The sequence below is a fragment of the Notolabrus celidotus genome, chromosome 3 (assembly GCF_009762535.1).
Source record: "Notolabrus celidotus isolate fNotCel1 chromosome 3, fNotCel1.pri, whole genome shotgun sequence".
Classification (NCBI taxonomy): domain Eukaryota; kingdom Metazoa; phylum Chordata; class Actinopteri; order Labriformes; family Labridae; genus Notolabrus; species Notolabrus celidotus.
The window spans coordinates 7,923,535-7,947,604 of NC_048274.1; the positions used below are offsets into that span (position 1 = coordinate 7,923,535).

General features: G+C 38.3%; 2 protein-coding genes across 2 annotated transcripts; one reads left to right on the forward strand and one right to left on the reverse strand.

Annotated features, from left to right (window-relative positions):
• Positions 1 to 637: 637 nt before the first annotated feature.
• nkpd1 (NTPase, KAP family P-loop domain containing 1) lies at positions 638 to 10,992 on the forward strand. Its single transcript, XM_034680755.1, has 5 exons — positions 638 to 698; positions 2,908 to 3,024; positions 6,492 to 6,820; positions 7,436 to 8,875; positions 10,215 to 10,992. The coding sequence occupies exons 1-5, from the start codon at positions 659 to 661 to the stop codon at positions 10,482 to 10,484; spliced, it is 2,196 nt and encodes a 731-aa protein (XP_034536646.1). The 5' UTR covers positions 638 to 658; the 3' UTR covers positions 10,485 to 10,992.
• Positions 10,993 to 11,597: 605 nt separating this feature from the next.
• On the reverse strand, positions 11,598 to 20,422 carry LOC117810518 (LIM and senescent cell antigen-like-containing domain protein 1). The gene is made up of 10 exons (XM_034680383.1): positions 20,214 to 20,422; positions 19,164 to 19,320; positions 18,980 to 19,046; positions 17,094 to 17,214; positions 16,733 to 16,882; positions 16,444 to 16,594; positions 15,734 to 15,826; positions 15,261 to 15,309; positions 15,078 to 15,153; positions 11,598 to 12,831 (listed from the first exon to the last, which is right to left on the reverse strand). Exons 1-10 carry the CDS (start codon positions 20,240 to 20,242, stop codon positions 12,717 to 12,719), a joined length of 1,008 nt encoding a protein of 335 aa, XP_034536274.1. The 5' UTR covers positions 20,243 to 20,422; the 3' UTR covers positions 11,598 to 12,716.
• Between the last annotated feature and the right edge of the window lie 3,648 nt (positions 20,423 to 24,070).

Genomic DNA, 24,070 nt, shown 5'->3' on the forward strand with positions numbered 1-24,070 from the left:
TTTAACAGCAAATCCTCGAGTTAAACTGAGACTACTGAATCAACAGAGAACAAATCGAGAGGTTCTTGTGCTAGAGAGTGAAACCCCCTCCTTAGTGTGGTATGCAGTTACCTTGTTTTTACCTATACACTCTCACTCTGTCAGGCCTGTGCGAGTTCTGGCTTGTGCACTGTCCCACCTATAGCTGAATTGCAGCTCAGTATTAGGGGGAAGTTACTCTGTACCTGTCTGACTATCTGCATTTATAGCTCCTTAAACTCCAGCTCACTGTCTGTCTTCAGTAATAAAGAGATCTCAGTCACAGTCCATGATTCTTTTAAAGCACTTGTCCTAATTGTGCTTCAGGTGCCTGTTATTAAAGTGTTCCCACAGCTTTTAGGATATTTACTCCCCTCGTAAAATCGATGCACACAAGTTGTTTGTCAGGAATAATTACGTCTGTCCCTGGTGACACAAAACAGTCCCGTGTGGTTATTCTGATCCCTTCTCTGCTGCATAAACAGAAGTCAGAGATGTAAAGAAGAGAGAGTGAGGACGGCCCTGTTCTATAAGCACACACACACAGCTACACCCACACACACACCTCTCCGCTGTCCGCACTGAGATTCCTGCTGTTTCTCATTCTCCACAGGTCAAAGGGATTTTCTGTGAAAGCCGCATGTCACACCACACAGTCATCATGCATAAGCCAACAAAAGGTAAGATCTCAGCGGGTAGTGCAGCACTGCTCTCTCTCCTCCTGCTCTGGAGTGCACCATTTTCACTTTCCGTTTCACTTTATTATTAATGGAAACACAAACATGATCAGGAGTGTGAATGCTTTTTCTGTCTGAAACACAAATGTGTGCGTAGATCAGCTCGATCTGTATCAGTTAAAACAGAAATACATCTAGGAGTGTCATCGTCTCGGAGGACTCTGATCTGAGGATGTTTTGAAGCAACTAATTTCCCTGTTGTTAAAACAACAGTTATTGTTTCATTTTTTATTTTTTAGTTATATTTTGGGGGCTTTTTGCCTTTGTTGTTAGGACAGATGAAGACAGACAGGGAATGTGGGGAGTCAAACCGGCGACCTCTGTGACGAGGACTATAGCCTCTGTAAGTGGGGCGCTTAGATCGCTAGGCCACCAGCGCTCCAAACAGCAACTATTTTTTCGAACAGCTGATTCATCGAAGAAAAAGTTGAACACAATTTATGTAACATGGCTAAACACAAGATCAGAGAGTCTGCAGGAAAACAAGGTCAAGTTAGTTTGACCAGCCTTCAGTCCTCCTTGATGGTTAACGCAAAGATGCTACTTATCAGCTGTGCGTGTTTACATCCGGGTAGTAGAGCTTTATAGCATAATGGAAGTCAACATCAACCGGAGAAACAGCCTCAGCCAGCGGCAGGCATCTGCGCTACACCTTAAGGCTGGTTAATACTTCTGCCCAGAGGATGGGAGCTCTACATACTTGTGCATCGATGTGTCTGCGTAGCTCTGCAGTACTCCACCGGAACACTAGAGGGCAGTGTGGTTTCTTGTGTGGTTGCCTGTTTCCTGTCCCGCTAAGTTTTTTGTTTACTTTTTCACAGCTATTCAGAACCATATACTGTATAGACTGTATAAATAATGGAAGTAGTATCTGTGACGTCACCCATGAGGCCAATTGAAGGCGGCTGCCATATTGGAAATGTTGAACTCAATATTACTGCTGTTGAGCCAGTGTGACGTAAAGAGGCGGGCTTTGAGCCTCCTTGCTAACAGCTACAGTGTTCCCGCCCGTCAATCACGTCAGCTGTGCCTCTGGTAATGTAAAAGTCGTAATCTTAATATCTTCAAAATTGCAGTGTGAGAAAAAAATTCACCCCGTACAGTGTGTGCCGATCGAGGAATGAGCTATCCAGACTACACTCGTCTTTTGTACCAGGCTCTAAACATGTTTATTTCTGCTGTAAAGATCGGCTCTTTTGAATTGGTGTGTATTTGGTTTCCGATACTTCCGGAACCAGCCTCAAGCGGACACCCGATGAACTGCAGTTTTTAGTAATTCCTCATTGGACTTATATTTTTAGACCAGAGACGTAGTTCAGAACGTATTGTGATATTAAGAGCTGGAACATGTTGCTGTTTTTTATATCGTACATCTACTACTATCCGTCTCCCCACTATCATCTCTCTCTCTCTCTCTCTCTCTCTCTCTCTCTCTTCATCTCCCTCTATCCCTCTCTCCAACACGGTCTCAGCAGATGTGTGTCTAACATGAGTCTGGTCCTGCTGGAGGTTTCTGCCTGTGAAGGAAGTTTGTCCTTGCCACTGTAACTTGCTAAATGCTACAAAGTGCTCTGCTCATGGTGGATTAAGATTCAATCAGACTGAGTCCTGTCTGTAAGATGGGACTGGATCTTATCCTGTCTTGATGTTGTGTCTTTGTTAATAATAGAACATAGAGTACGGTCTAGACCTGCTCTGTTTGGAAAGAGTCTGAGGATAACATCTGTTGGGATTTGGGGCTTTATAAATAAAGATTGGTTGAAGGATCCTCCCTCTCATGGTCTCAGACTTTACTTCCTGTTTCATACTCTAATGTAAAAACAATGCTGTGAACATTTCCCTGTTACCTGTGCTAATGCTAACCTTTATGTGTGAACTACAGGTGTGTACCTTTTTAGTTGTTACAGTTTAGCCCAGTAATGATGTTTCAGTTAATAATTTATTATCCTGTGTGCACGGTTCCCACCTGTCTCAGTCTTATGTGACTCATTACTTGAGCAGGCGTGTCACATAATCTCAGTTCGCTCATAGTGTTCTTGCAGACAGCAGACTCATGGAGAAGGGTACGGACTCATTCTGTGATTATAAAACTAAATGTGAGCTGCAGAGCGAGTTATGCATTTCATCTTTTTTCTCCTCACTCTTCCCACAGATGATATTTATGCATACGCTCTCTCCAAGACTCTGACCAAAGTCTCATCACCTGCGACTGTGGGACTCTACTCTGAATGTCAGAATCGCATTAACATGATCCTCAGACAAATGGAAGGTATGCAGCCTCTCTACCTGTATACAGTTTAACACTTAAAGAAGAAGTATGGGATATATATAAGGTCTCAAAAATTCTTACTTTGGCACCAAAAAGAGAAACTAACGTCCAAATAATTCACACTGTGTTTCTCTCCGTTTTCACACCCCAGTCTTCACTGTAAATATAAGTGCAGAGTGTGAAATTATGGTATGTAGCCAGTAGAAACTGCACCTGTTAGCTACAGAAATGCTGCCGCAGCATGTCGTGCCACAGGCATGGAAAACTTTCAAAAGACACGTCGAAGAAAAAGGTCAACGGGAGGTGCAGAAAGGTGGTGTTTGTTTACAAAAGTTAGCTGAGAGGAGGAAAAGCAGAGCGAGGGAAACTCAAGAAGACCAGGGACAAGAAGGGCAAGTTGTCTGTTTCTCTCTGCTCCTGCTTAGAGAATAAAACTTCTCTTTTTTTGGTTCCCCCCTAACTGGAGCCTACTTACTCTCTAGGTGAGTGCAGGGTGAGCTAAAGAGAGATCAAGCCTCCGAATTACACAAAATATCTGACCACAAAAAAACACTGGGGGGAGCTTTTTCTCACAGGTCAAAGGAAGCAGATTAAAAAAGTGTGTTATTAAAAAGCCCAATCACAAAAACTTTACAAAATACAACAACAAATAAACAGTTTATTTACTGACTAAGCTCCTGCAGTCACAGCATCACTGCTCTACGTCTGAACCTATGAACGACCTGAGCAGCCCCTCTGAGCGTGAGCTTTAATGAGATTTCCACGACTGATTGATTGATGGAAAAGTTGACATTGTGTTTCTAACATGCAGGCTCGGAGGATTCCTCTGAGACCTGAAGCAGGTTTTTTTTTTTTAAAGCAGGGGTCCCTCAGGGAGGGCCAGGAGGTGCTTGGAGGGTTACAGAGGGAAAATGGAAAAAAAAATAGATTTCAGCTCAGAACATAATGTGTGAATAACGTTTAAACACAGTATGTGTGTTTTATTAATTGCTGCATATTTAGAATCTCATGTTCTTTTTTATACCAATATGTTCATTTAAAGAAGAATAACACACCGTCCTAGCCAATCAGAATCAAGCAGCTACAATGAGGGACACTGATAAATCAGGATGTTGCTCTGCCACAGAAAACTTGTGACCTTCCTCCTATTAAAGCGGAAAAAAGAGACCCCAGGTGATCAGTCTGAACATGACTCAGCTGAAATAAAGCCACAGCTACAAAATGACACCTGTGCATCTAAAACTCATTACTGTGAGCCATCATAGACAACAATGGCTCTTGGTAATATGTTCTTCTTATTATTATTATTATTATTATTATTATTATTATTATTATTATTATTATTATTAGTATTATTAGTATTATTAGTATTCATTTATTTATTTATACTGCATATATATTGTATGTTTAAATATAAACATATACATTAAACACATATATATTAAATACATAATTATTTAAAAAATATGAATAAATATAAAATAATTATTTAAAAAGATAAGATAATTATGAAATAAATACAAATATGATATATTAATTAAATATGTAATAATTATATATGAATATATATAATATATAGTATTAATATATTGATAGACATTAAATGAAATGATTGAATAGCAAGATTATTAATTGTGAATTAAAATATGAAATGTATTTGTTTGTGATCAAATTTTTACTTTATTGATATTTGTACGTAGGTCGTTACAAGCAATATATTGATCATCGCAAGCAGCAACATCATGCTTGTGCAAAAACAATAATCATTTGTCAGGATTCCTTATCGATTGAACAAAAACAAAAACATCTGGTTGTATTTAAAACTTGTAGAGGTTGAAACATGAAATCCGAGGTATCTTTTTGCAAAGATGTGACATTGGACAAACTGAACAGACCACGTGTGTCTTTCAGCTGAGACCTCTGAAAGGAAAGAAAGCTTTGAGGTTTTTTCTTTGTGTGGTCTTCCAGCATACAGGCTGTACTCTGGGCTGTCATAATGAGTCCCTTACCTTGGGAGATATCATTGCACGTGTTGGACCAAAACTCTACGTTCTCTTCATAATGACTGGATTAAAGGAATGATATGAGATTTTACATGACAGACAATAAATGCTGTCATTAACAATCAAGCATTAAAAAGAGATTGGAGTGTTTATGACAGGTGGTAAGGATTTTTGACTAAACAACTATGACAAATTAAATTAAACTAGATATAAGTATACTGGACATATAGCTGAAATTCTATCAATCAATCAATCAATCAATCAATCAAGCTCTATTTATTTTAACACCTTTCATACAAATCAAATCGATTTGAACTGTTTTAAACACAAGAAAGAAGCTAAAGTAAAAAAAATAGCAAAACATATTTATATTAAAAACAGAAATGGATTCTGAAGTAGAGACTAACGCACACCAAAATCAATAAAACATGTTATTAAAAAAAATGTAAAGCAAGTTAAAATGAATAAATAAAAAAAGGTAAGGATAAAAGTTGAATATGAAATAAAGGCACTAAAAATAGCAATAAAACTAACCCTCCAGGATCCTTATTTTAGGGCAGGAAGCTGCTCTTCTCATCTTCCTCTTCAAAATAAAATACAACGAAACGTAGACTAAAATTATTGAACATTTGACTTTTTGAATCAGAATCAGAAATACTTTATTTATCCCGGGGAGGGAAATTCGGTCATTGCAGAGCTCTTATTAACAGTATGTAAGAAAGTCAAAATATGAATAGAAGAAGGATTAAAATAAGATATAAATACAAATAAAATAAAATAAAATAATAATGTGCAGAAGCGCAGAATAGTTATAATTATCTAACTTTTGACCCATTAGTTAACAGATTTATTGTCTTAATTTTACGGCTTTAATCTTCAAAATTAAACTTTTTTCCTATTAAATGGCACTAATACTCCGTCATACATGGAATAGCTGGTAGCATTTAATGACGCTCGATACCAGGTCAGTCCTAAAGATGGCGCCACGAATACTGTGTGACATCGAGTGAAACTCATGAGTAGATCATAATGACCTGCTGTATTATACTGAGTAGATCTGACACTGTAAATAAGTGCTGGAGTGATCAAACTAAGATTAAAAGTTTATTTGTCCTCCCTCACATATGCACTCAGAACAGCCTCCAACAATCGAACGCCAAGCAGTAAAAGTCAATGTCATCACTTTAATCACTTCATCATCATTATGCCAGTGATAATATGAATACAGTTTGTTTATTATAAAGTCAGTATCTCTGTTCTTCAAGTATTACTTCATTTTTTTCTGTGTTCGACTTGGATCAATTAAACACGTTCCTTTGCAGAGGGCTGTATCTCCGCGGGAATCACAACATTAACACACTGATGCAGAGCCTGCTATGTAAAGTGTGTATCTGTTTAACCCTTCAGGCCCCTCCAGCAGCAGCTTGATAACTCATGGTTATACAATGTTCTGTTTGTTTTCAGTGAACATGAAGCGGGAGACTCTGAGGATCGAGCAGGAGCACACAAAGAAACCGAAGCCTCGCCCGGTTCCCGCTTCAGTCACCTGCTTTTTTGCTCTGATCGGCCGAATGCTCTTCTACAGACCCATTTGGACCGTGCGGAACCAGCAGCACCACAACATCAGGTTCATTTATGTACATTTCAGTGCCTGGCATTTTGCAGGCAGCGACCTGCTGTGGGCCGGGATTGCCATGCGACTGCTGAACGCCATGCAGATGAGCTTTGGGAAATTACAGCTTGTGCTGTACCGAGTCGGTCAACATGATGAAGAGTTGGAAGTCCAGAAGAAGGTTTGGAAACTGTCTTAACTGCACAGCTGTACTTTATTTATTTATAAAGCGCCAAATCACAACAAATGTTATCTGGAGACTCTTTCCAAACAAAGCAGGTCTAGACCGTACTCTATGTTCTATTATTAACAAATACCCAACATCAAGACAGGATAAGATCCAGTCCCATCTTACAGACAGGACTCAGTCTGATCTCATCTTAATCCACCATGAGCAGAGCACTTTGCAGCATTTAGAAAGTTACAGTGGCAAGGACAAACTTCCTTTAAGAGGCAGAAACCTCCAGCAGGACCAGACTCATGTTAGACAGACATCTGCTGAGACCGTGTTGGAGAAAGAGATGGTAGTGGTGAGACAGATAGTAGTTGTAGGCAGGTCCACAGCAGTAGGCCGTCTATGGCGTACCAGATGAACCTTTGAGACAAGGTAGCTCTGGGCCTCCAGAAAGGTCTCTGACTGCCATCTTTGGGCTTAATAACTGGGTCTAAATCCAGGTTTTAGACAGAAGATGCTGCTGAACTTGTTTATGTATTGCATGTTTTCTTGAGTTTCACACTGGAACTCTCTTTGACCCTGACTCTCTTTTGTTCTGTTGTTTTCGTTTTCCTTCTCCAGATAGTGGAGGATGGTCCCAGAGACTGGAGGTCCAAAAAGATCTGCTGTTGCCCTCTGTGGTCTCTCTGCCTGTTCATCCTCTTAGTACCAATGGTAGTCCTGGTGGTCATGTTGACTTTTGGAGCTACCAAACCCGAGCTGGAACCAGGCCAGGGGGGGAATTCAACAGCTAGCAAGGTGGGCGTGCTGGAGGGTCTGTTCATCGCTGCTTTAGGACTCCCGGCAGCAAGCGCATTTAGGTTTATCTTCCAGATGGGGAAGAACCTGATCTTCAGTGAGGATATGAACCTCAGGAGTGGGATGGATAACGAGAAGATCAGTAGCCAGCTAGGCTTCATGAGTGAAGTGAGGAAGGAAATGTGGTTTCTGACTCGCTTCCTACAGTTTATGGAAGTGTTTGAGAGGAGGAGGATCCGAGTGGTGCTGAAGATCACTAATCTGGATCGATGTGCCCCAAAGAAAATCGTTGCAGTTTTAGATGCAATCAACATCCTTCTCTCTGAAGAGGAGAGTCCTTTCATTTCCATTCTGGCAGTCAACCCTGAGGTTCTCGTGCAGAAGGTGAACTTTGCAGACGGTGTTTTCAGCAAAGAGGACAGAGCTTACGCGCTGCTGAACTGCATCGTGACTCTGGCCTTCACGGTGCCTCCGCTGAGCGATGATTCAAAACACAGTTTGTTTAACAGCCTGACCAGAGACTCAACAGAGGACGGACTCAGAACCAGGAGCCTGAGAAACAAATCCTCCTCTGATGTCTCTTTGGTGGAGATAGTTCTGGCTAACAAAGAGTCAAAGCCGCTGATTGATAAAACTACAGCAGCCGTGGACGTCAACGAGGAGGAGGTGGAGAAGTTAGTGAGGGGCATCCTGAGCAACAATGAGAGGAAGCTGGACCGGTACATGGTGGATGACGCCATGTCCATGAGGAGGGTGATCAACGCCATCCGAGTCACCGTGATCATCATGAAGGCCTTGAAGAAAGAGCTTCCTCAACCAGAGCACATCGCAGCGTGGGTGGTCTTAGCCAACGAGTGGCCCTGCCGCCTCAGCTGGATCATCCAGTGTCAGGAAGACGCTCAGCAGAGAGCAGGTATCGATGGTGAGAAGGAGGCCAACGCTGACGAGTCAAAGACCTTGTGGGAAGTCTTCAGTGAGTCCAGAGCGGAGCTCTACGTAATGAGCACACAGATCGAAGACCTCCTCGATCAAGACGGAGACCCTGAGATGTTTGAACGGTTTCTCAAAGTGGATTTCAAATTCACCGTGAAGGACCTGAAGTCCTTTGAGGAGGCGACTGTGAACCTGGATCACTCCGTCAGGAAGGAGCTGGCTCAGATCAGAGGCACATCCAGGCTGAAAGACTCTGGCTGGATGAGAGACCTCGCTCCTCTTCCAATCACAACCGTCATCAAAATGAAAACAGAGGACGTTTGTGAAGAGGTAAGAAACTTCTAAAGATTCACACTTGATGGACGGTTCTTAAAATAATCACAGCAGAGGAACGTCACTCATGATCTTTGAAACAATTATACCCTTCGTTACTCCATGAGCACAGAAACGCTGATTTCCACAGCGTGAGTATTTCCTGCTCAGTGGATTCAGTGTCCCTGCTGAGCAGTTTGAGGTGTACAGCTTGTTGCTGGCAGCTTGATGAGTGTGACTGCTCCCTCTTGGTCTGTTACTTCCTACAGTATTTAACCCAATGTCTGAAACCAAGCAGTGAATTGACAACCGTCTGTGAACAATCTAAGAATACGAAGCATTTCCTTCGACTTCTTTACAATAACCTGTTACCATCTGACATCTTCTGATTGAAGCTGCAGGTTCAAGGTTGAGTCGATGGTAAACATTAAGACTGTTACCTACTAACGTGTAATACTGAGTGAGCCTTCATGCTGTGAATCTCTCGGCTTTGGTTGGGAATTTGAACCAAGTATGGTTAAAATCCTGTACGAGAACATTTCTTTGTGAAAATAAGATAATCCTTCATTCATCCCACAACAGGGATATTTACAGTGTTACAGCATAAACGTGGATAGTGTTAACATTATAAAAAAGAGCATATAAAAATATTTAATATTAAATAATCAGTAATCAAAGTAGAATAGTTTATCTTAAGAAAAAATATATATAAAACTAGTAAGTAAATGTTCAGTATATTTACAGAAACCAATAATACAAGTAAGATAATATCTTTCCCTCAGATTGATTTAACATGACGTGTGATCAGTTTGCCTCTGGCGTTGCTCATGTTATTGAAAGTTAATAACTGTAGTCAATGGGTTTTGAACAATCAGAATCAAGCACCTTACACAGCCGGAAGATCAGTGAGAGAGCCGGGTAATAATAAATAATAAAAAATAATGAATGTAAAAAGTCTTGATGGCATTTTCCAAAAACACGAAGCTTATAATGTTTCAACATACGTTTGTGAAAATAAGGTAATCCTTTATTTGTCCCAATACGGGGGTATTTAGTGTTACAGCAGCAACGTGGATAGTGCTAACATTATAATGAAGAGCATACAAAAATAGTTAATATTGAATTATCAGAAATTAAAGTAAAAAAGTGTATCCTAAGGAAAAACATGTACTGAACTAATAAGTAAATGTTCAGTATATTTACAGAAAGTAAATATGCTGTATTAATAGGTTCTTCTACCTCAGTCTGCACTCCTGAAAGTGCAACAAAGTCATTCAGATCCATTTACTCATATAAGAGTTAGGGACCAAATATCTCCATCGTGTTTATAACGTCTAAATTCTCTTCTTTTTCCCAGTTGAAGAGGTTGGAATACCCTGATAAGTATAATGATATTGTGAGGAGCAATAACCTCAGTGGTTCGGCTCTGGTCTTTGGTGACGCTGCTGACCTTAAGAGCATCCTGAACATGACACTTGGGGAATGGGCAACATTCAGGCTGCACTTCCTTCCACACTTACCGTCTCACCTCCGACCGGCACACAGGAAAACATCGGCAACTCTTCCTCGTCCTCAGAACCAGCTGTCCAGATTATATGCTGCCAATCATCACTCCTCGAACACATAGACGGTGGTCAGTCTATGCTCTTACCTCAGTGTAGAGAACCATTTCAGTTTATATTTTTAATATTTTTAATGTTTGTGTTAGCACCCTGTTCTTTATTACACTGAAACAAACGTAAAGGTGTTATGTGAAAGGGTTTATTATAAACAATAGTCTTATATTTTTATGTAAATGTGTGATAGAGGAAAAAGGAAGATGAGAAGCTGTGAAATGTTGTTTCCTTTAACAACATAAAGACCAAAAGCTGTGATATCTAGCTCTCTAACTCTATCTTTGTTTCAAGTGTTTCATCACTTATTGAGGCTGTAGCACCGTGCATGTGCTCCTCATGCACAAAGCTGCAGGTGTGTGTTTTGCATGCTCTATATTGATTGTAGCGACATTTTTTTATGTTTTCTTTAATTGTAAGTTTTACTGTAACTCTAATCAGGAATCAGGAATCCATTACATGTGTGCTTATGCTATAAATCCTGAATGTATGATGCATGTTTTCCTTTCAGCAGCCACATTAAGACAATTACAAAGTCAGCCTACTATCACCTTAAGAATATATCAAGGATTAAAGGACTTATGTCTCAGCAGGATGCAGAAAAACTCGTCCATGCATTTATCTTTAGCAGACTAGACTACTGTAACAGTGTCTTTACAAGACTACCTAAAAAGTCCATCAGACGACTGCAGCTCATACAGAATGCTGCTGCTCGAGTCCTAACCAGGACCAAAAAAGGAGACCACATCGCTCCAGTTCTTAGATCTCTACACTGGCTTCCTGTCTGTCAGAGAATAGACTTTAAAATCCTACTGATGGCTCTTTTAAATCAAAGGCAGACTTTATTATTTGCCACTGCCTTCCTATCTTAGCTTATTTTAACTTGTTTTAAATATATTTCTAATTTTCCTTTTCTTTTCTGTTTTATTAAATTTGTCATTTTAATTGTGTTCTTTTATGCTTGTCTGAATGTTTCCAATGCTTTAATGTAAAGCACATTGAGTTGCCCTCGTGTATGAAATGTGCTATACAAATAAAGCTGCCTTGCCTAAATATAGAAACCTCTTTCCTGCAGAGACAGTAGTTTTGCATGTGTACACTTCCTGTTTCAATGAAAACTCCCTGTGATGTGCTGAGAAACACTTTATTGATCATTAAGACAATAAAACACAGAGCACAAGCTGCAGGAAGCTGTGATGCTCACATGCATGCAGAACAACAAACCGTGAAGTCTGGCAGATGAAATGTAGGCAAACGTGTCTGATAATAAAAAGCTCATCAAAGCTGAAGTAATGTCTCTCTCGTTGTGTGGTGCTTTAACAGGTTACAAACAGCCTCAGCACTACGCTGACTCATCGATGATATTAAACACCAGAGTGTTCAAAAATGAGCTGAGGGCTCGTTTTCATCGAAGCTCCTTTGAACTGTTTCCCTCGGAAAGCTGCAAACGTTCACCCGTCTAAAAATATCACACTAACCCCGAGCATGTACAGTACAAGCACCAACATTACACAGTAAATACAGGAGTATCAGCACTTATGGGTTAGTGTAAAATAAATTGTCTAATTCTTAATATTTTCAATTATGAAACTTTATTTCTTCTGGCTAATTTTATGTTTTAAGACAGACGGTGTTGACCGATTGGACAAATGAAGTCATGGAGTATTCATTATAAACATTACGTACTATCATCTAACATTGATACAGATCAGTATGAACACATCCAGTGGATTACTCAGACTTAATGGTTTCACTTGCAGCTCATATTATGAACCTGTTGTGTATTTTTAAGGTCACTACAGAGTCCTAAGAACACAGTGCTTGATCTTTGCTCGTACACAAGTAAAAAAAATAAGTACAATTCTGCTTTCAGTGTATTATTAATCAGGATCCATAAACTGAGGCATAACTTCTCCTGTTATCAGTTATATTCAGGCTATTATTGATCTTTTAAGACACAGTTTAAACGTTAAAGGCACGAGGGTAACGCGATAAAAGGCCAAACTATTATTCAATAATCTTAGATCCGTTATAACGTACTTGAGGAAGTATAAGGAACATTTAAGAATGCGTATAAAAAATTATAAGAAGACTTAAAAAACAAACTATAAGGCAGCTTTATGACGACACCACAGTGATACTCATTTCCATAAATATTGATGTACTGGTTTTATGTTTTATGCTGGTTAAAGCAGCAGCTCTAAATAATTTTGTACCGTCACAGACACAGCGGTAATAATTGCAGCTCACTTGCGTCCCAAAGCCTCGGCCAGCTTCTTCAGCCTCTTCTTCAGCTCCAGAGGAAACTTCTCATAACACTTTTTACAGACGGGCTTCATGTCAAACTCCACAAACTTGTTCCTGGAGAGGAGGAAGAAGAGATGTCAGGGTCTAGTCCAAGTTAACATAACATTTCCTTCCAGCAAGCATCATTTATGTGTATTAGGGATGTTAACTATTAATCGAGTATAGGTTCATTGATTAAGAACTTACTCTGACATGCTTTTTAGTTTTTGATTTTCTATCACATGACACAAACATCATGTGGTCTCATATTTCATTCAGCTTCTAGAAAACTTTTATGTTTACAGCATGTTTCAGTGTGAATCAGCTAAAGGTGGAAATGCACAGCTGGAGGCTGCAGCTATACGCCAGGTCACCATGCATGAGCGCTTTTTTCAAGGGGAGCAATAAATACGTAACTGCTGCCAACACTGACACGGACACAGAGGTTGATAAAAGCACAGGATGTTTCCGCATCTTTGGATACAAGAAAACAGAAAGGTGGGATGTCTTGGATGTTACAAGAATGCTAGTATCTCTACAGATCAGAGACATCAGAGCCGTCTGAGTGCGTTTTCTGCCACCGGACAGATTTTTTTTAATGCTTATGTTTGTGCAATGTCATATTTTACAATTAAAGCTAGGGTTGGTAGTAACAGAAAACTAGCATGAATTTAAATGTAGCATTTCCTCGGGACTCCGTCCAAGAGCCAGCTTCAGGCTGCGACTCGACACAGAAAACATTTGATGTGCGAGTCTTAATCCTTGGGAAGAAGTTCTGAGATGAATCCAATGATTAAAGGTTCATTTCGGTTAAGACAAGATCAGTTGTGATTCTGTGTCCAGCAACTGCAAGTAGTGAAGGGGGCTAATTATTTATAATAACCCTTCCCAATTAAAAAACAGACCCAAAACTATTTAGAATGTACGTTAAGTTACGTAAGTAGAGAGAGGAAGCGGATTAAATATAACTGGCCGCCGCACAAAACAAACATTGTCTGAACTTAATGGGATGAGGAAATTGAAATGCTTCTAAAATGTTTTGAAGTGTTTGCTGTGTGTTTTTGTGGATTGTTACTGGGTTTTTTAACTCTGCAAAGCACTCCGAATTTCTCTTTGTATGAATGGTGCTTTATAAATGAACTTGCCTTGCCTATGACCTGGCTGTGCTCCAGACTGATAGCTGACCACGTACACATGATTATTTCTCTCAATAAGAAAGAGTTGGCAGAAAACTGGACTCTGAGTCTGAAATATGTTCCTGTTCAGAAGTCTGAGCCTTCACTTTATATTAGATTAATTTTATGAGCCCACTCCACACATTGATATTCAGCGTGTTAACATTTTGTATGCCATTATTTGGTCCATAGCTATTCAATACAGACAGTTATTCATATTGTGTTGCTGCAGAAAGGATGATTTAATGAAAATCACAGATTTGGTATTGTTTTCATGATAGGAAACGTTTATTTTACATTTTTAATCCATAATTAATCGTTCATGTTTCCAAAGATTGATAACGAATACTTAATATTTGCATCCGTACTGTATATCTATCATCATCAAAGCAGGCACAACTTTATTTGAATGCATAACCTGCATATTTTTAAAAAATTGTTAGATTTAGAGACATGATCTAAAGAGGTACTGCCTTTTTTTGAGCTGGTAACCATTAAACTTCGTGGTACTTTTGACCTTCTGTCTCAAAAAGGTATTTCACGTTGAATCAATGAGGACAATTATCGTTAGCTGCAGCCCTTCTCTTAAGAATCAGTTCAAGAAAGCTTATGTTTGATACAAGGTTGTGTTCACAAACAATATTAACACAGAACACATGCACATCCTCACCATGCTGCAAAATAAAAAACACAATCATGCTGTATTGTCAAAGGAGTAAACAAGGAACACCACAGAAGAAGAAGAGGGCAGAGGTAGCACAAACCAAAAGATGGAGTGCTGAGTTAGAAAGAGTAATAACTCTACAGAACCACAGCAGGTTTTTTCTTGCGGTCTTTGGCATCGCGCTCACGTCGGGCCAGACGGCGCTTCAGCTCCTCAGGCATGCGCTCATAGCAGTGCTTGCACACTGGCCTCAGGTCAATTTCAACAAACTTATCTCTGAGTTACCATGGAGGCAGCAAGTGAAGCATGTAAGAGGAGATATTAGAGGACAAGGAGAAGAGGAGGGAAGAGTTGTAGAAAGAGAGTGAAATACACAAAGACACAATTAAGAAGTGATACACAGAAGAGAGAGGAAACAGATTATCAGCTGTTAGGACAAACAAAGTTAGTAGAAGAAGACACTGAGGAGTAGCATCACTTACTTGAGAGTGAGTTTTGTGTGGCAGGTAGAGCACGAGAAACAACTCACACACCAGGCCTTGTTGAGAGCAGACACCACTGATGGAGGGAAACGAGCAAAATATGGATTTAAACGTTTAATAGACGAGAAACATTTCATGTAGACTGATTTAAAAACTGTCTAAAACAAGAGAAGAGTCACTCACCATCGCCTTCAATCACACGGTTGCAGTGATAGCACACATCTCCAAAGAGCTACAGAAAGAAAAGAAACACAGAGGCAATGAGGGACTAATACCTAAAGTCTCCCTCTCTCCAACACGGTCTCAGCAGATGTGTGTCTAACATGAGTCTGGTCCTGCTGGAGGTTTCTGCCTGTTAAAGGAAGTTTGTCCTTGCCACTGTAACTTGCTAAATGCTGCAAAGTGCTCTGCTCATGGTGGATTAAGATGAGATCAGACTGAGTCCTGTCTGTAAGACGGGACTGGATCTTATCCTGCCTTGATGTTGGGTCTTTGTTAATAATAGAACATAGAGTACGGTCTAGACCTGCTCGGTTTGGAAAGAGTCTGAAGATAACGTTGTTGTGATTTGGTGCTATATAAAAAAAAGATTGATTGATTAATGGTGCTGTGTTACTGAACATGACACATTTATTTAACCTGACCCCCTTTCTTACCTGGTTGTAGTGAGTCTCGCAGTACGCCAGCCCCTTCCTCTCGTAGTGCCGATGACCGAGGAAAGGCTTCTCACACTTGGCACACACGAAATGCTGTAAACAAAAACAAATGTTGCTGAGGGAAAGAGGGAGAACTCTTAATGAAGGCACGTGAAAGACGAGCAGATGTCAACACACATGGAGAGGGAGCGGATTTCTATTTAGTAGTCTGAATAATGAAAGTTTTATGAATATGACATGAATAAATTATTATTATTTATTATTTTTATAACTGTCCAACAGTATTTAGAAATAGATCTGTTCTTCTTATTCTATTGATAGAGCTCATTGAGTTTAAGATTATTACATATATTACTTATAATATGCCTGTTTCATTTTAAATATTTAAACCTTGTGTAAAATTGTATTTATTTCTTTGTTATTATTACTATTATTATTATTATTATTCATACTTTATTACCTGCTCTCTTTAGTTGAACTTGTGTTTTTTTTTCATTTTAAATATTTTGACACATCATTTCTTTTCAAACAAATACTAAATCATGAACATGCAAACACAGTCATGATTCCTAAAGTAAACCCTTCCTGTCCTGGTTTCTTTAGAAGGAGAAAACTTGAAGTAAACTGGCTCCTAAAACAACAAACAGCAACAGGAACCTGACATTGTTTAAGTTGTACTGACACTAATAGTCTGAGTCCTGGCTACAAACCTCCACGTGCCACTGCTTGCCCATGGCGTTGACAACACGTCCCTCGATGGGTCTCCTGCAGGCCCCACAGATCGGTACACCCATTTTGTCGTGGCACGGCAAACAGTAAAGCTCTCCCTTCAGTTCCCGGGCTTCAGCCGTCAGCTCCTTGCTGCAGACAGAGACAGATAAAATGATACACATAAAAGAGACAGAGACCGGGGTTTTGACCCTCTGTGAACCTCAGATCTATTTTGAAGCTCAAGGTGTTTTTGCACTAAAGAGTTAGGAGGAGTGGGAAGAGACTGACCCGCAGTTGTTGCAGTTGAAGTGGTCTGGGTGATAGGGGTCATTCTTAAAGATCAGGGGCTGCTCTTCAATGATGGCGTGGCACTTCTGGCAGATGTACTTGCCCAAGCCCCTGGCTTTCTCGCGGTTATGGCACGGGCGACACAGGTGCCTGAGGTGAGAACAGGAGAACAAATTTAGGGGCGTCAGAAAACACTCTGCTGCCTCAAATTATGTCTTGACATACTCTGTCACAGCTGCTCAGAATTTCATTATTTATAAATACCCAAATGTACAATTCACCAGGTTGGTGTGCGTGTAACCACCTGCTTTGCAGGCTGTCACGGTGTTATATTAAGACTATAATAAGATGGGATACCTACCTGCCAGCATTTTTGACAAAGCCCACGTCCGCAAGCACAGCCTGGCAAATATCGCAGCAGAAGCAGTCCGGGTGCCAACTGTTGTTCATGGCCTTAATGACACGACCAATAATGAACTCCCCTGAAGAGAAACCAGGAGTGAGAGATCAGCTCAAGGCAGGTCGAAGTTTGCCTTTTCCAATTATGTCAGGAATGTATGCTGTTTTCTGGGTAACTGCAGTAGCTCCTAATGAGTAATCCAATATTGAGTACTGGTGTTACCACAATGCACTGTAGTGCTCTCTATGTTGTTCTCAAAGTGACACTTAAATGCTGAATTCATTTTAATTGTCCATTTAATCTAATCACAGCATGTTGATCTCTCTCTGAACACAGTACAGCAGTGTTTAAATAAAGCTTACAAGGCATAAAGGGCAAATTTAACACGAGGGGGAGTTTCTAAATATATGTCTGGATAGGCATTAGGATCAGAGTAGCTATGCTGAGATCTGATCGCTTTAACTAAACACAGAGTTCATAGCACACTACTTGGGGGGGGGTGCAATGAAGGAGAAATGTTTGCTTGCAAAGAGTGGACGAGTTTGGAAACGCTCTCAAACAAATGGTGAGAAGGTCTTAATGGGTAAGAAAGGGACCATGAGCAAAGATCCACTGCCTGCTATGATAAAAATGGGATCCTTAGGCAACATTTTAATCTGCTGTTATGCAAACCTCACACACACAACCACATCTATGCAAGAGTTCAAACCCACACAAGTTCCCAACCCAAAACAACCCCTCTCTCCAGCTTTAAAGATGAGTGCTGGTGCCATTAACATTGTGTTTACCTTCAGTCCTCAGGTTTAAAATTTGAACCAGGAAGTTAATGAATGATAGTTCATACTCAATCATAAGAAAAATAAAAACTAAATTATATATTTTGAGTATAATTTATCTTTAACATTAACAAAGTGGTCTCCACTGTGTGTCTTTACTTCATTCTGCTCCAACAAGATAATTGAACAAAATTACAAATTTGAGCACAGGATGAACCCTAACTCTTCTTCTAGATGTCATAGATGTAAAAATTTTACAGGAACCATTATTCTTTTTTTTTTTTTTTAGGAATGAAGGTTTTTTGACACCCCTATGGAAGGAAGGACACACTTTGACTCTTAAGGTTTTTACAACAGGTAATGACACCAGCATGATACCTGTTTGGTTCAGAACTGGACAATGTGCTAGATCCAGTATTAACAAAGAGGATTGGCATAATATTTTCAGACCTCCAACATTTAATTTCTTTAAACAAATCTTGAATGATACTTAAAGACTGGAGCAGCGCACATATAACTTAAAGAATAAAGAAGCTTTTTTTTTTTTTAAAACAGGGAAGCCATTTATGGACCTCTGACCAATCACTCAGCAAAGTCTGGTGTACTCTGGCCTTATGAACTGTGACAAAATAGAGTGCACTTTTATCTACTTATTTTTTAATTTATAATTTTTATTAAGTTGTAATTTTCCTTAACTTATTTTGGCTGTCAGAATTATTAATATTTATTTTTTATTTGATATATATACCTCTCCTTTTATTTTATTTTATTTTATTTTACTGAGTCTGTATCTTTAAATTATTTTACTATTATTTATTTTTTTATGGGGACTATGTCTTTATAATATTATATGTCAGACGTTCAAAATGTAATTAAAAAAATATTAAAATGTATTTTTTTATTATATTATACAGTATATATTTATCAACATATATATATATATATATATATATATATATGAAAATAAAAATGAAAAGTAAAAAAAAAAAGTGGTCGTTAGTACCTCTCATACACATTTCCACTCATACTAGACCTAGATACCCCTACATGAGAAGGCCTAAAGACACTCACCACACTGACGACAGCAAGGGGCAAAGAGCATCTGAAAGTCATGCTCACAATATTTCCTTCCTTCAAACTGTGAATAGAAAAAACATGACATTCAAAAATAAATTCCATATAAAACCAGAAATTAATCCCCACACACTTCACAGGGATTTATGTTGATTTGGGAAATGAATCCTAAAGAACATACCTCATAGAAGAGTCCCTCTGGAAACTGTTGAAAACACTGGGCGCACACGAAGCACTGCTCATGGTACAGCTCTCCGTTACTATTCACAATCTTCTCGGTCGATGCAAAGCCACTTTTACATCGCTCACAGGCCGCACTGGCCAGGGCATTAGCAATGCTGCTCCATGAGACAAGAAGAAAAACATCAGTGCATTCCTGTTTCAGACTAGCCCCTGTGAAATGTTAGACTGACAAATAACTGGGATGCAGGGCTGCACCAGTGTTTATCATTCGTCACATTACTCCCACATTAAGTGCTGTGCTTGTTTCAGCAGCTGTCACCATGGAGAATGGACATAACATGTGAATCAGATGGGGAAGGGGAACTCACTAACACTCTGACTCAGGGCACAGTCATCACCTAATTTGGTAAAGTAAGAGAGGGAGTGAAACCTAGCTGAGGGGGACAGCCTTAATACACACAGAAAACTCATCATTAAAAAAAGATATGAAGATACTTTGAGGATGATGAAGAGTTAAATACTGCACATGTGATCCAGTTGAGCACAAAGTAAACACTGCCTGGGGATGTAAACATTAGCTAAACTGATAATAACAGTAACTTTGCCTTTTAAAAAGGGAGTTTTAGACGCTTTTTAATGTACATTTATAGTCATATTAATCACATTATACGCAAAATGTACTGCCTAGGTTGCTTCAGATTAAAAACAATCATTCATGCACACTCAGAAATGATATTAAAACTTCACTTTGGATTAAAAAGTGAAGTTGACTGTATTAACAGCTAACAGCTAATTAGCATGCTAGCTACACAGTTACTTAGCACCACTGTAGGGAAACAAACACTAATGTTGTGTTGCTGATGTTAGTTGAGTAACAACATATAAGCTATTAAGCACTCTGGACTACATTGATAGTGATAATAACATTTTATATTCTTTAAAATCCAGTGTTGTCGCCTAGCTTAGCATTTAGCTAACTTTTAGCATTAGCACATAGCCTCAGGTTGTGTATTTACGTCACTACTATGAAGCTGAATCAAACTCTCACCTGCCCGTCATTCCAGCGACCCCCAGCATCACCTTCTCACACAGCGGATTTAGAAACGACCTACTGAGCTGACAGAAGGTGTTCCGATTCCTTCAGCTGAAAGTTTCCAGAGGAACTCAGACTCGTTTCCTCCTCCCAGGAGCGCAGCGGCGGAGCTGAGCTGGCAGCGGGGCGTCGGACCACCCACGCTGGGAGGGTCCCTTGGAGATAACATCATCCCTCATTCCCTCTCTTTGAGATCTGCAGCAGGTTCTGTGGAGAGGTGGAGAGATGCTTCCAGCTGGTTTGCTAATGGGACCGTCCCAGGAAGGAATTAAGCTGATGTGGGAAATTAGAAAATCAATGAACTCTAATAAACATAAACAAAACTAAGCTGTATGGAGGAACTTTAATTTATTTTATTCATTAACTTATTTTATTTTATATATTATTATTATGAATGTTATTATTATTATTTGTATTATTTAATTAATAAATTTACTTATTATATTTTACATTATTATTACTATTATTGTTTAGTTTGTTTATTTGCACATTGTATTTTATATTATTATTATTATTCAATGTATTTACTTATATTTTATATATTATCATTATTATTATTAATTTATTAATGTACTTATATTTTATATATTATCATTATTATTATTATTAATAATTAATTTATTTACTTATATTTTATATATTATCATTATTATAATTATTACAACATTTATTTAGTTTCAATTTCGTTTTTTCGTTGTTTTTTTAATTTGACAGTCCACCTGTGTGTGGTTGCAAGAAGAAGAAGAAGAATGTACTGTATTAATCCCCAGGCGGAAATTCAATTTTTTCACTAGTGTTATTTTTCGGTCATGCCACAAGCGCAGTTTGTGGTATATACATACAATGCACACACATGCAGTGAACATGCACTTAGGGAGAGATGTCAGAGTGAGGATGCTGCCATCAACCAGCAGACCCAAAGCAGTTGGGGGTTCGGTGCCTTGCTCAAGGGCACCTTGGCAGTGCCCAGGCAAGTGAACCAGCACCTCTCCAGCCACCAGTCCACTTGCCAAACCTCGTCCATACTGGGACTTGAACCGGTGACGCTTCGGTTCCCAAGTCTACTGCTGCCCCAGATGTGATTAGTTATTAATGTCCCTTATCATTGTATCATATTATTGTATATAGTGTGTTCTGTACTGCATTAGTGCACAACATAGATATGTGATGATATATATGTACAAATATATATGTCTAAAGTTAAAGTTAAAACCATTAAAAAAATGTTGGATTTAAAAAAAGGTGCCATTTGCTTTTAAATCTCCACCATACTGTGCTATGCTTCACAAATACAGCAATTACTTTACATCAGATTTATTTTTATGCTGAGTTTAGGCTCAAAGTTTAACACTTGTATCATGAAAGTATCTTGGCTGGATGTAATACATATATTTTTTAAATAAATGTGACACATATTTCCGATCAAGCAATCTAATTACATACATAAGCATGTATTTAATTGTAAACTCCAGAGTTCCCATTATTGTTTGGTCACCTAATCAGATTTTGTTGTTTCAAATTTGACTGTTTATCGGATGAGTTAGTCGGTAAAATGCCTTTAACTGTATTTCATCACTGAAATATTCCTCACAAATTAAGTCTCTTGAGTTACAGTCGTTCAGTGTAGGCACAGTTATTTCAAACCTTCTCTATCTCAGCAACACACACAAAAACACACACACAGCAGGGTATTGCTGTTAATTAATGGAGAAGCTCTGCTGGCCCACACAGGAGGAGCAGCAAGCTTTGAATTGACTGAATTCACCAAACTCCATCAACTTAAAACAATTTAAAAAAGGAATAGCCTAATTTATCAAACGAACAGAAGTAAAAAGAGGACAAACAATCAAGAAGATGTCAAACAAGAAAAGTTTCCTCACATCCACTGTCCTTAAATCCTAATTTAGTTCAGTAATTACCTGACAAACCCAGGTATTTCATCACATGGATGCTTCTTTCTTTTAAATAAAGCAAAGAGGTGTTGTTAATCATTAATTAAACAAATAAAAACACCTGTGTGGGGTGTAAAGAGGAAATAAATGAAGATGTATTAACATTACAAAATGAGCCAAAGTCATGCCGGAAGAGTCGACAAATAAAAACGTCTTTCTTCATACTGTCCATGATTTAAGTCCTTCCTTCTTTTTGGTTTATGAGTTTAATCCGGACACACAGCTGACTCAGTACTGGCATTAAATATCTAGAGTTTGACATAATTACCCTTTTAAATTAAGACTCTTTTTAATGTGAATGTTTACATACAGACTTATAAAACCTGGACGGCTGACAATCTTCTGCATCTAGAATAAATAAAGTATTTACGTGTATTTAAGTAACACCGCCTATCTGACTCCATCAGCTCTCAGTCCATACTCGAAGCTCAGCAGGCACATTACCTCTGGAAGAAATATCTCTTATTGCCCTTTTAAATCCTTAAAGACTTAAAAATTTAATGAGCTGTGGGTGGAAGAGGAGACAGCGCTCAAGTTATATCTTTTATCTGATTTCACTTAATGGAGCTATTATTTGAATGTGTCCTCTCCTGCCTGCGCCTGGTTTTATGTGTGCACTTGTTTATACACCTTCTTAGAGAGCATTCTGCTTAGAGGTAAGTGCAGGATAAATAATATTTACTTGTATTGTATTGCCATCTATTCCTCTTCCCTCTAATGGCCCAATTTTCTCACAGTTTAAAGCCTGGTCCAGCTCATATGACTGGTTAACATGGAGGAACTAAAGGGACTGTTCTTCTATTTATCCTACATAGAGGTAGATTTTTCAAACAATTAATTTAGTCTCATTACCATTACGTTCAACAATTTGTCCAATATCATGAGTATCTAACCAAAATGCTTCCAAAGTTCATGACGTTCTTATCCTCTATGTTTTTAAATTGTGTTTAAATCAAACCAGAATAGAGTAATTGCTCTATATTGGAAGAAGTAAGTGGCTTTCTAAACTGTCTACAACACTGATTACGCACACTTTAAGGGGGAAGGAGTCACTCTTTAATAACATCTGAGGTCCCTTTGTAAACTATCTATAAGAGACAGACAAAGCACACCTGATTGAAGCACCTGGGGATGAATAGATGGCCTTCTGAGATACACAGGTTAGTGTTGGATGCTCAAATACTAGACTGTGATGGAGCACCCTAAACACTCCCACTGAAGCTCCTGACATAGTACAAGAACTTTTTTTTTTTTTTTCAGTGTTGCAAAAAAACATTCTTCACATTTCAATTTATATATTATTATTCCTTACAACAGGCATGCACTGAAGTCAAACTTTAGACAAAAGCAGCACTCTTTTTTACTTTATTTTGTTGTATTTATTTACTTATAATACTCTATATATTATTATTACTATTATTATTTAATTTATGTATTAACTTTATATATTTTATAAATTATTATTTAATGTATTTACTTATTCTATTTTATACCGCTATATACATTTTTTTTAAATTTGCTGATATTAAATATATTATTATTATTTTATTTATTATTTTCTGTCATTATTATTATTTTATTTATGTATTTACTTATTTAGATTTTATTTATTATCATTTTTATCAATTGATTTATTCAGTTTTATATTTAATATATTATTAAATTTATTTATCTACTTAATGTTTTACATTATTATCATTATTATTAATTTATTTAATTTCTATTTGTTTTTGTTTTTTTTAGATTTGAGATTCGACCTGTGTGTGGGTGCAAGATGCCTTTAGTTCTTTATGTCCTTTATTATTGTACCTGACCTTTTTAATTGTGTGTTCTATACTGAATTTGTGCATGTGACTTATA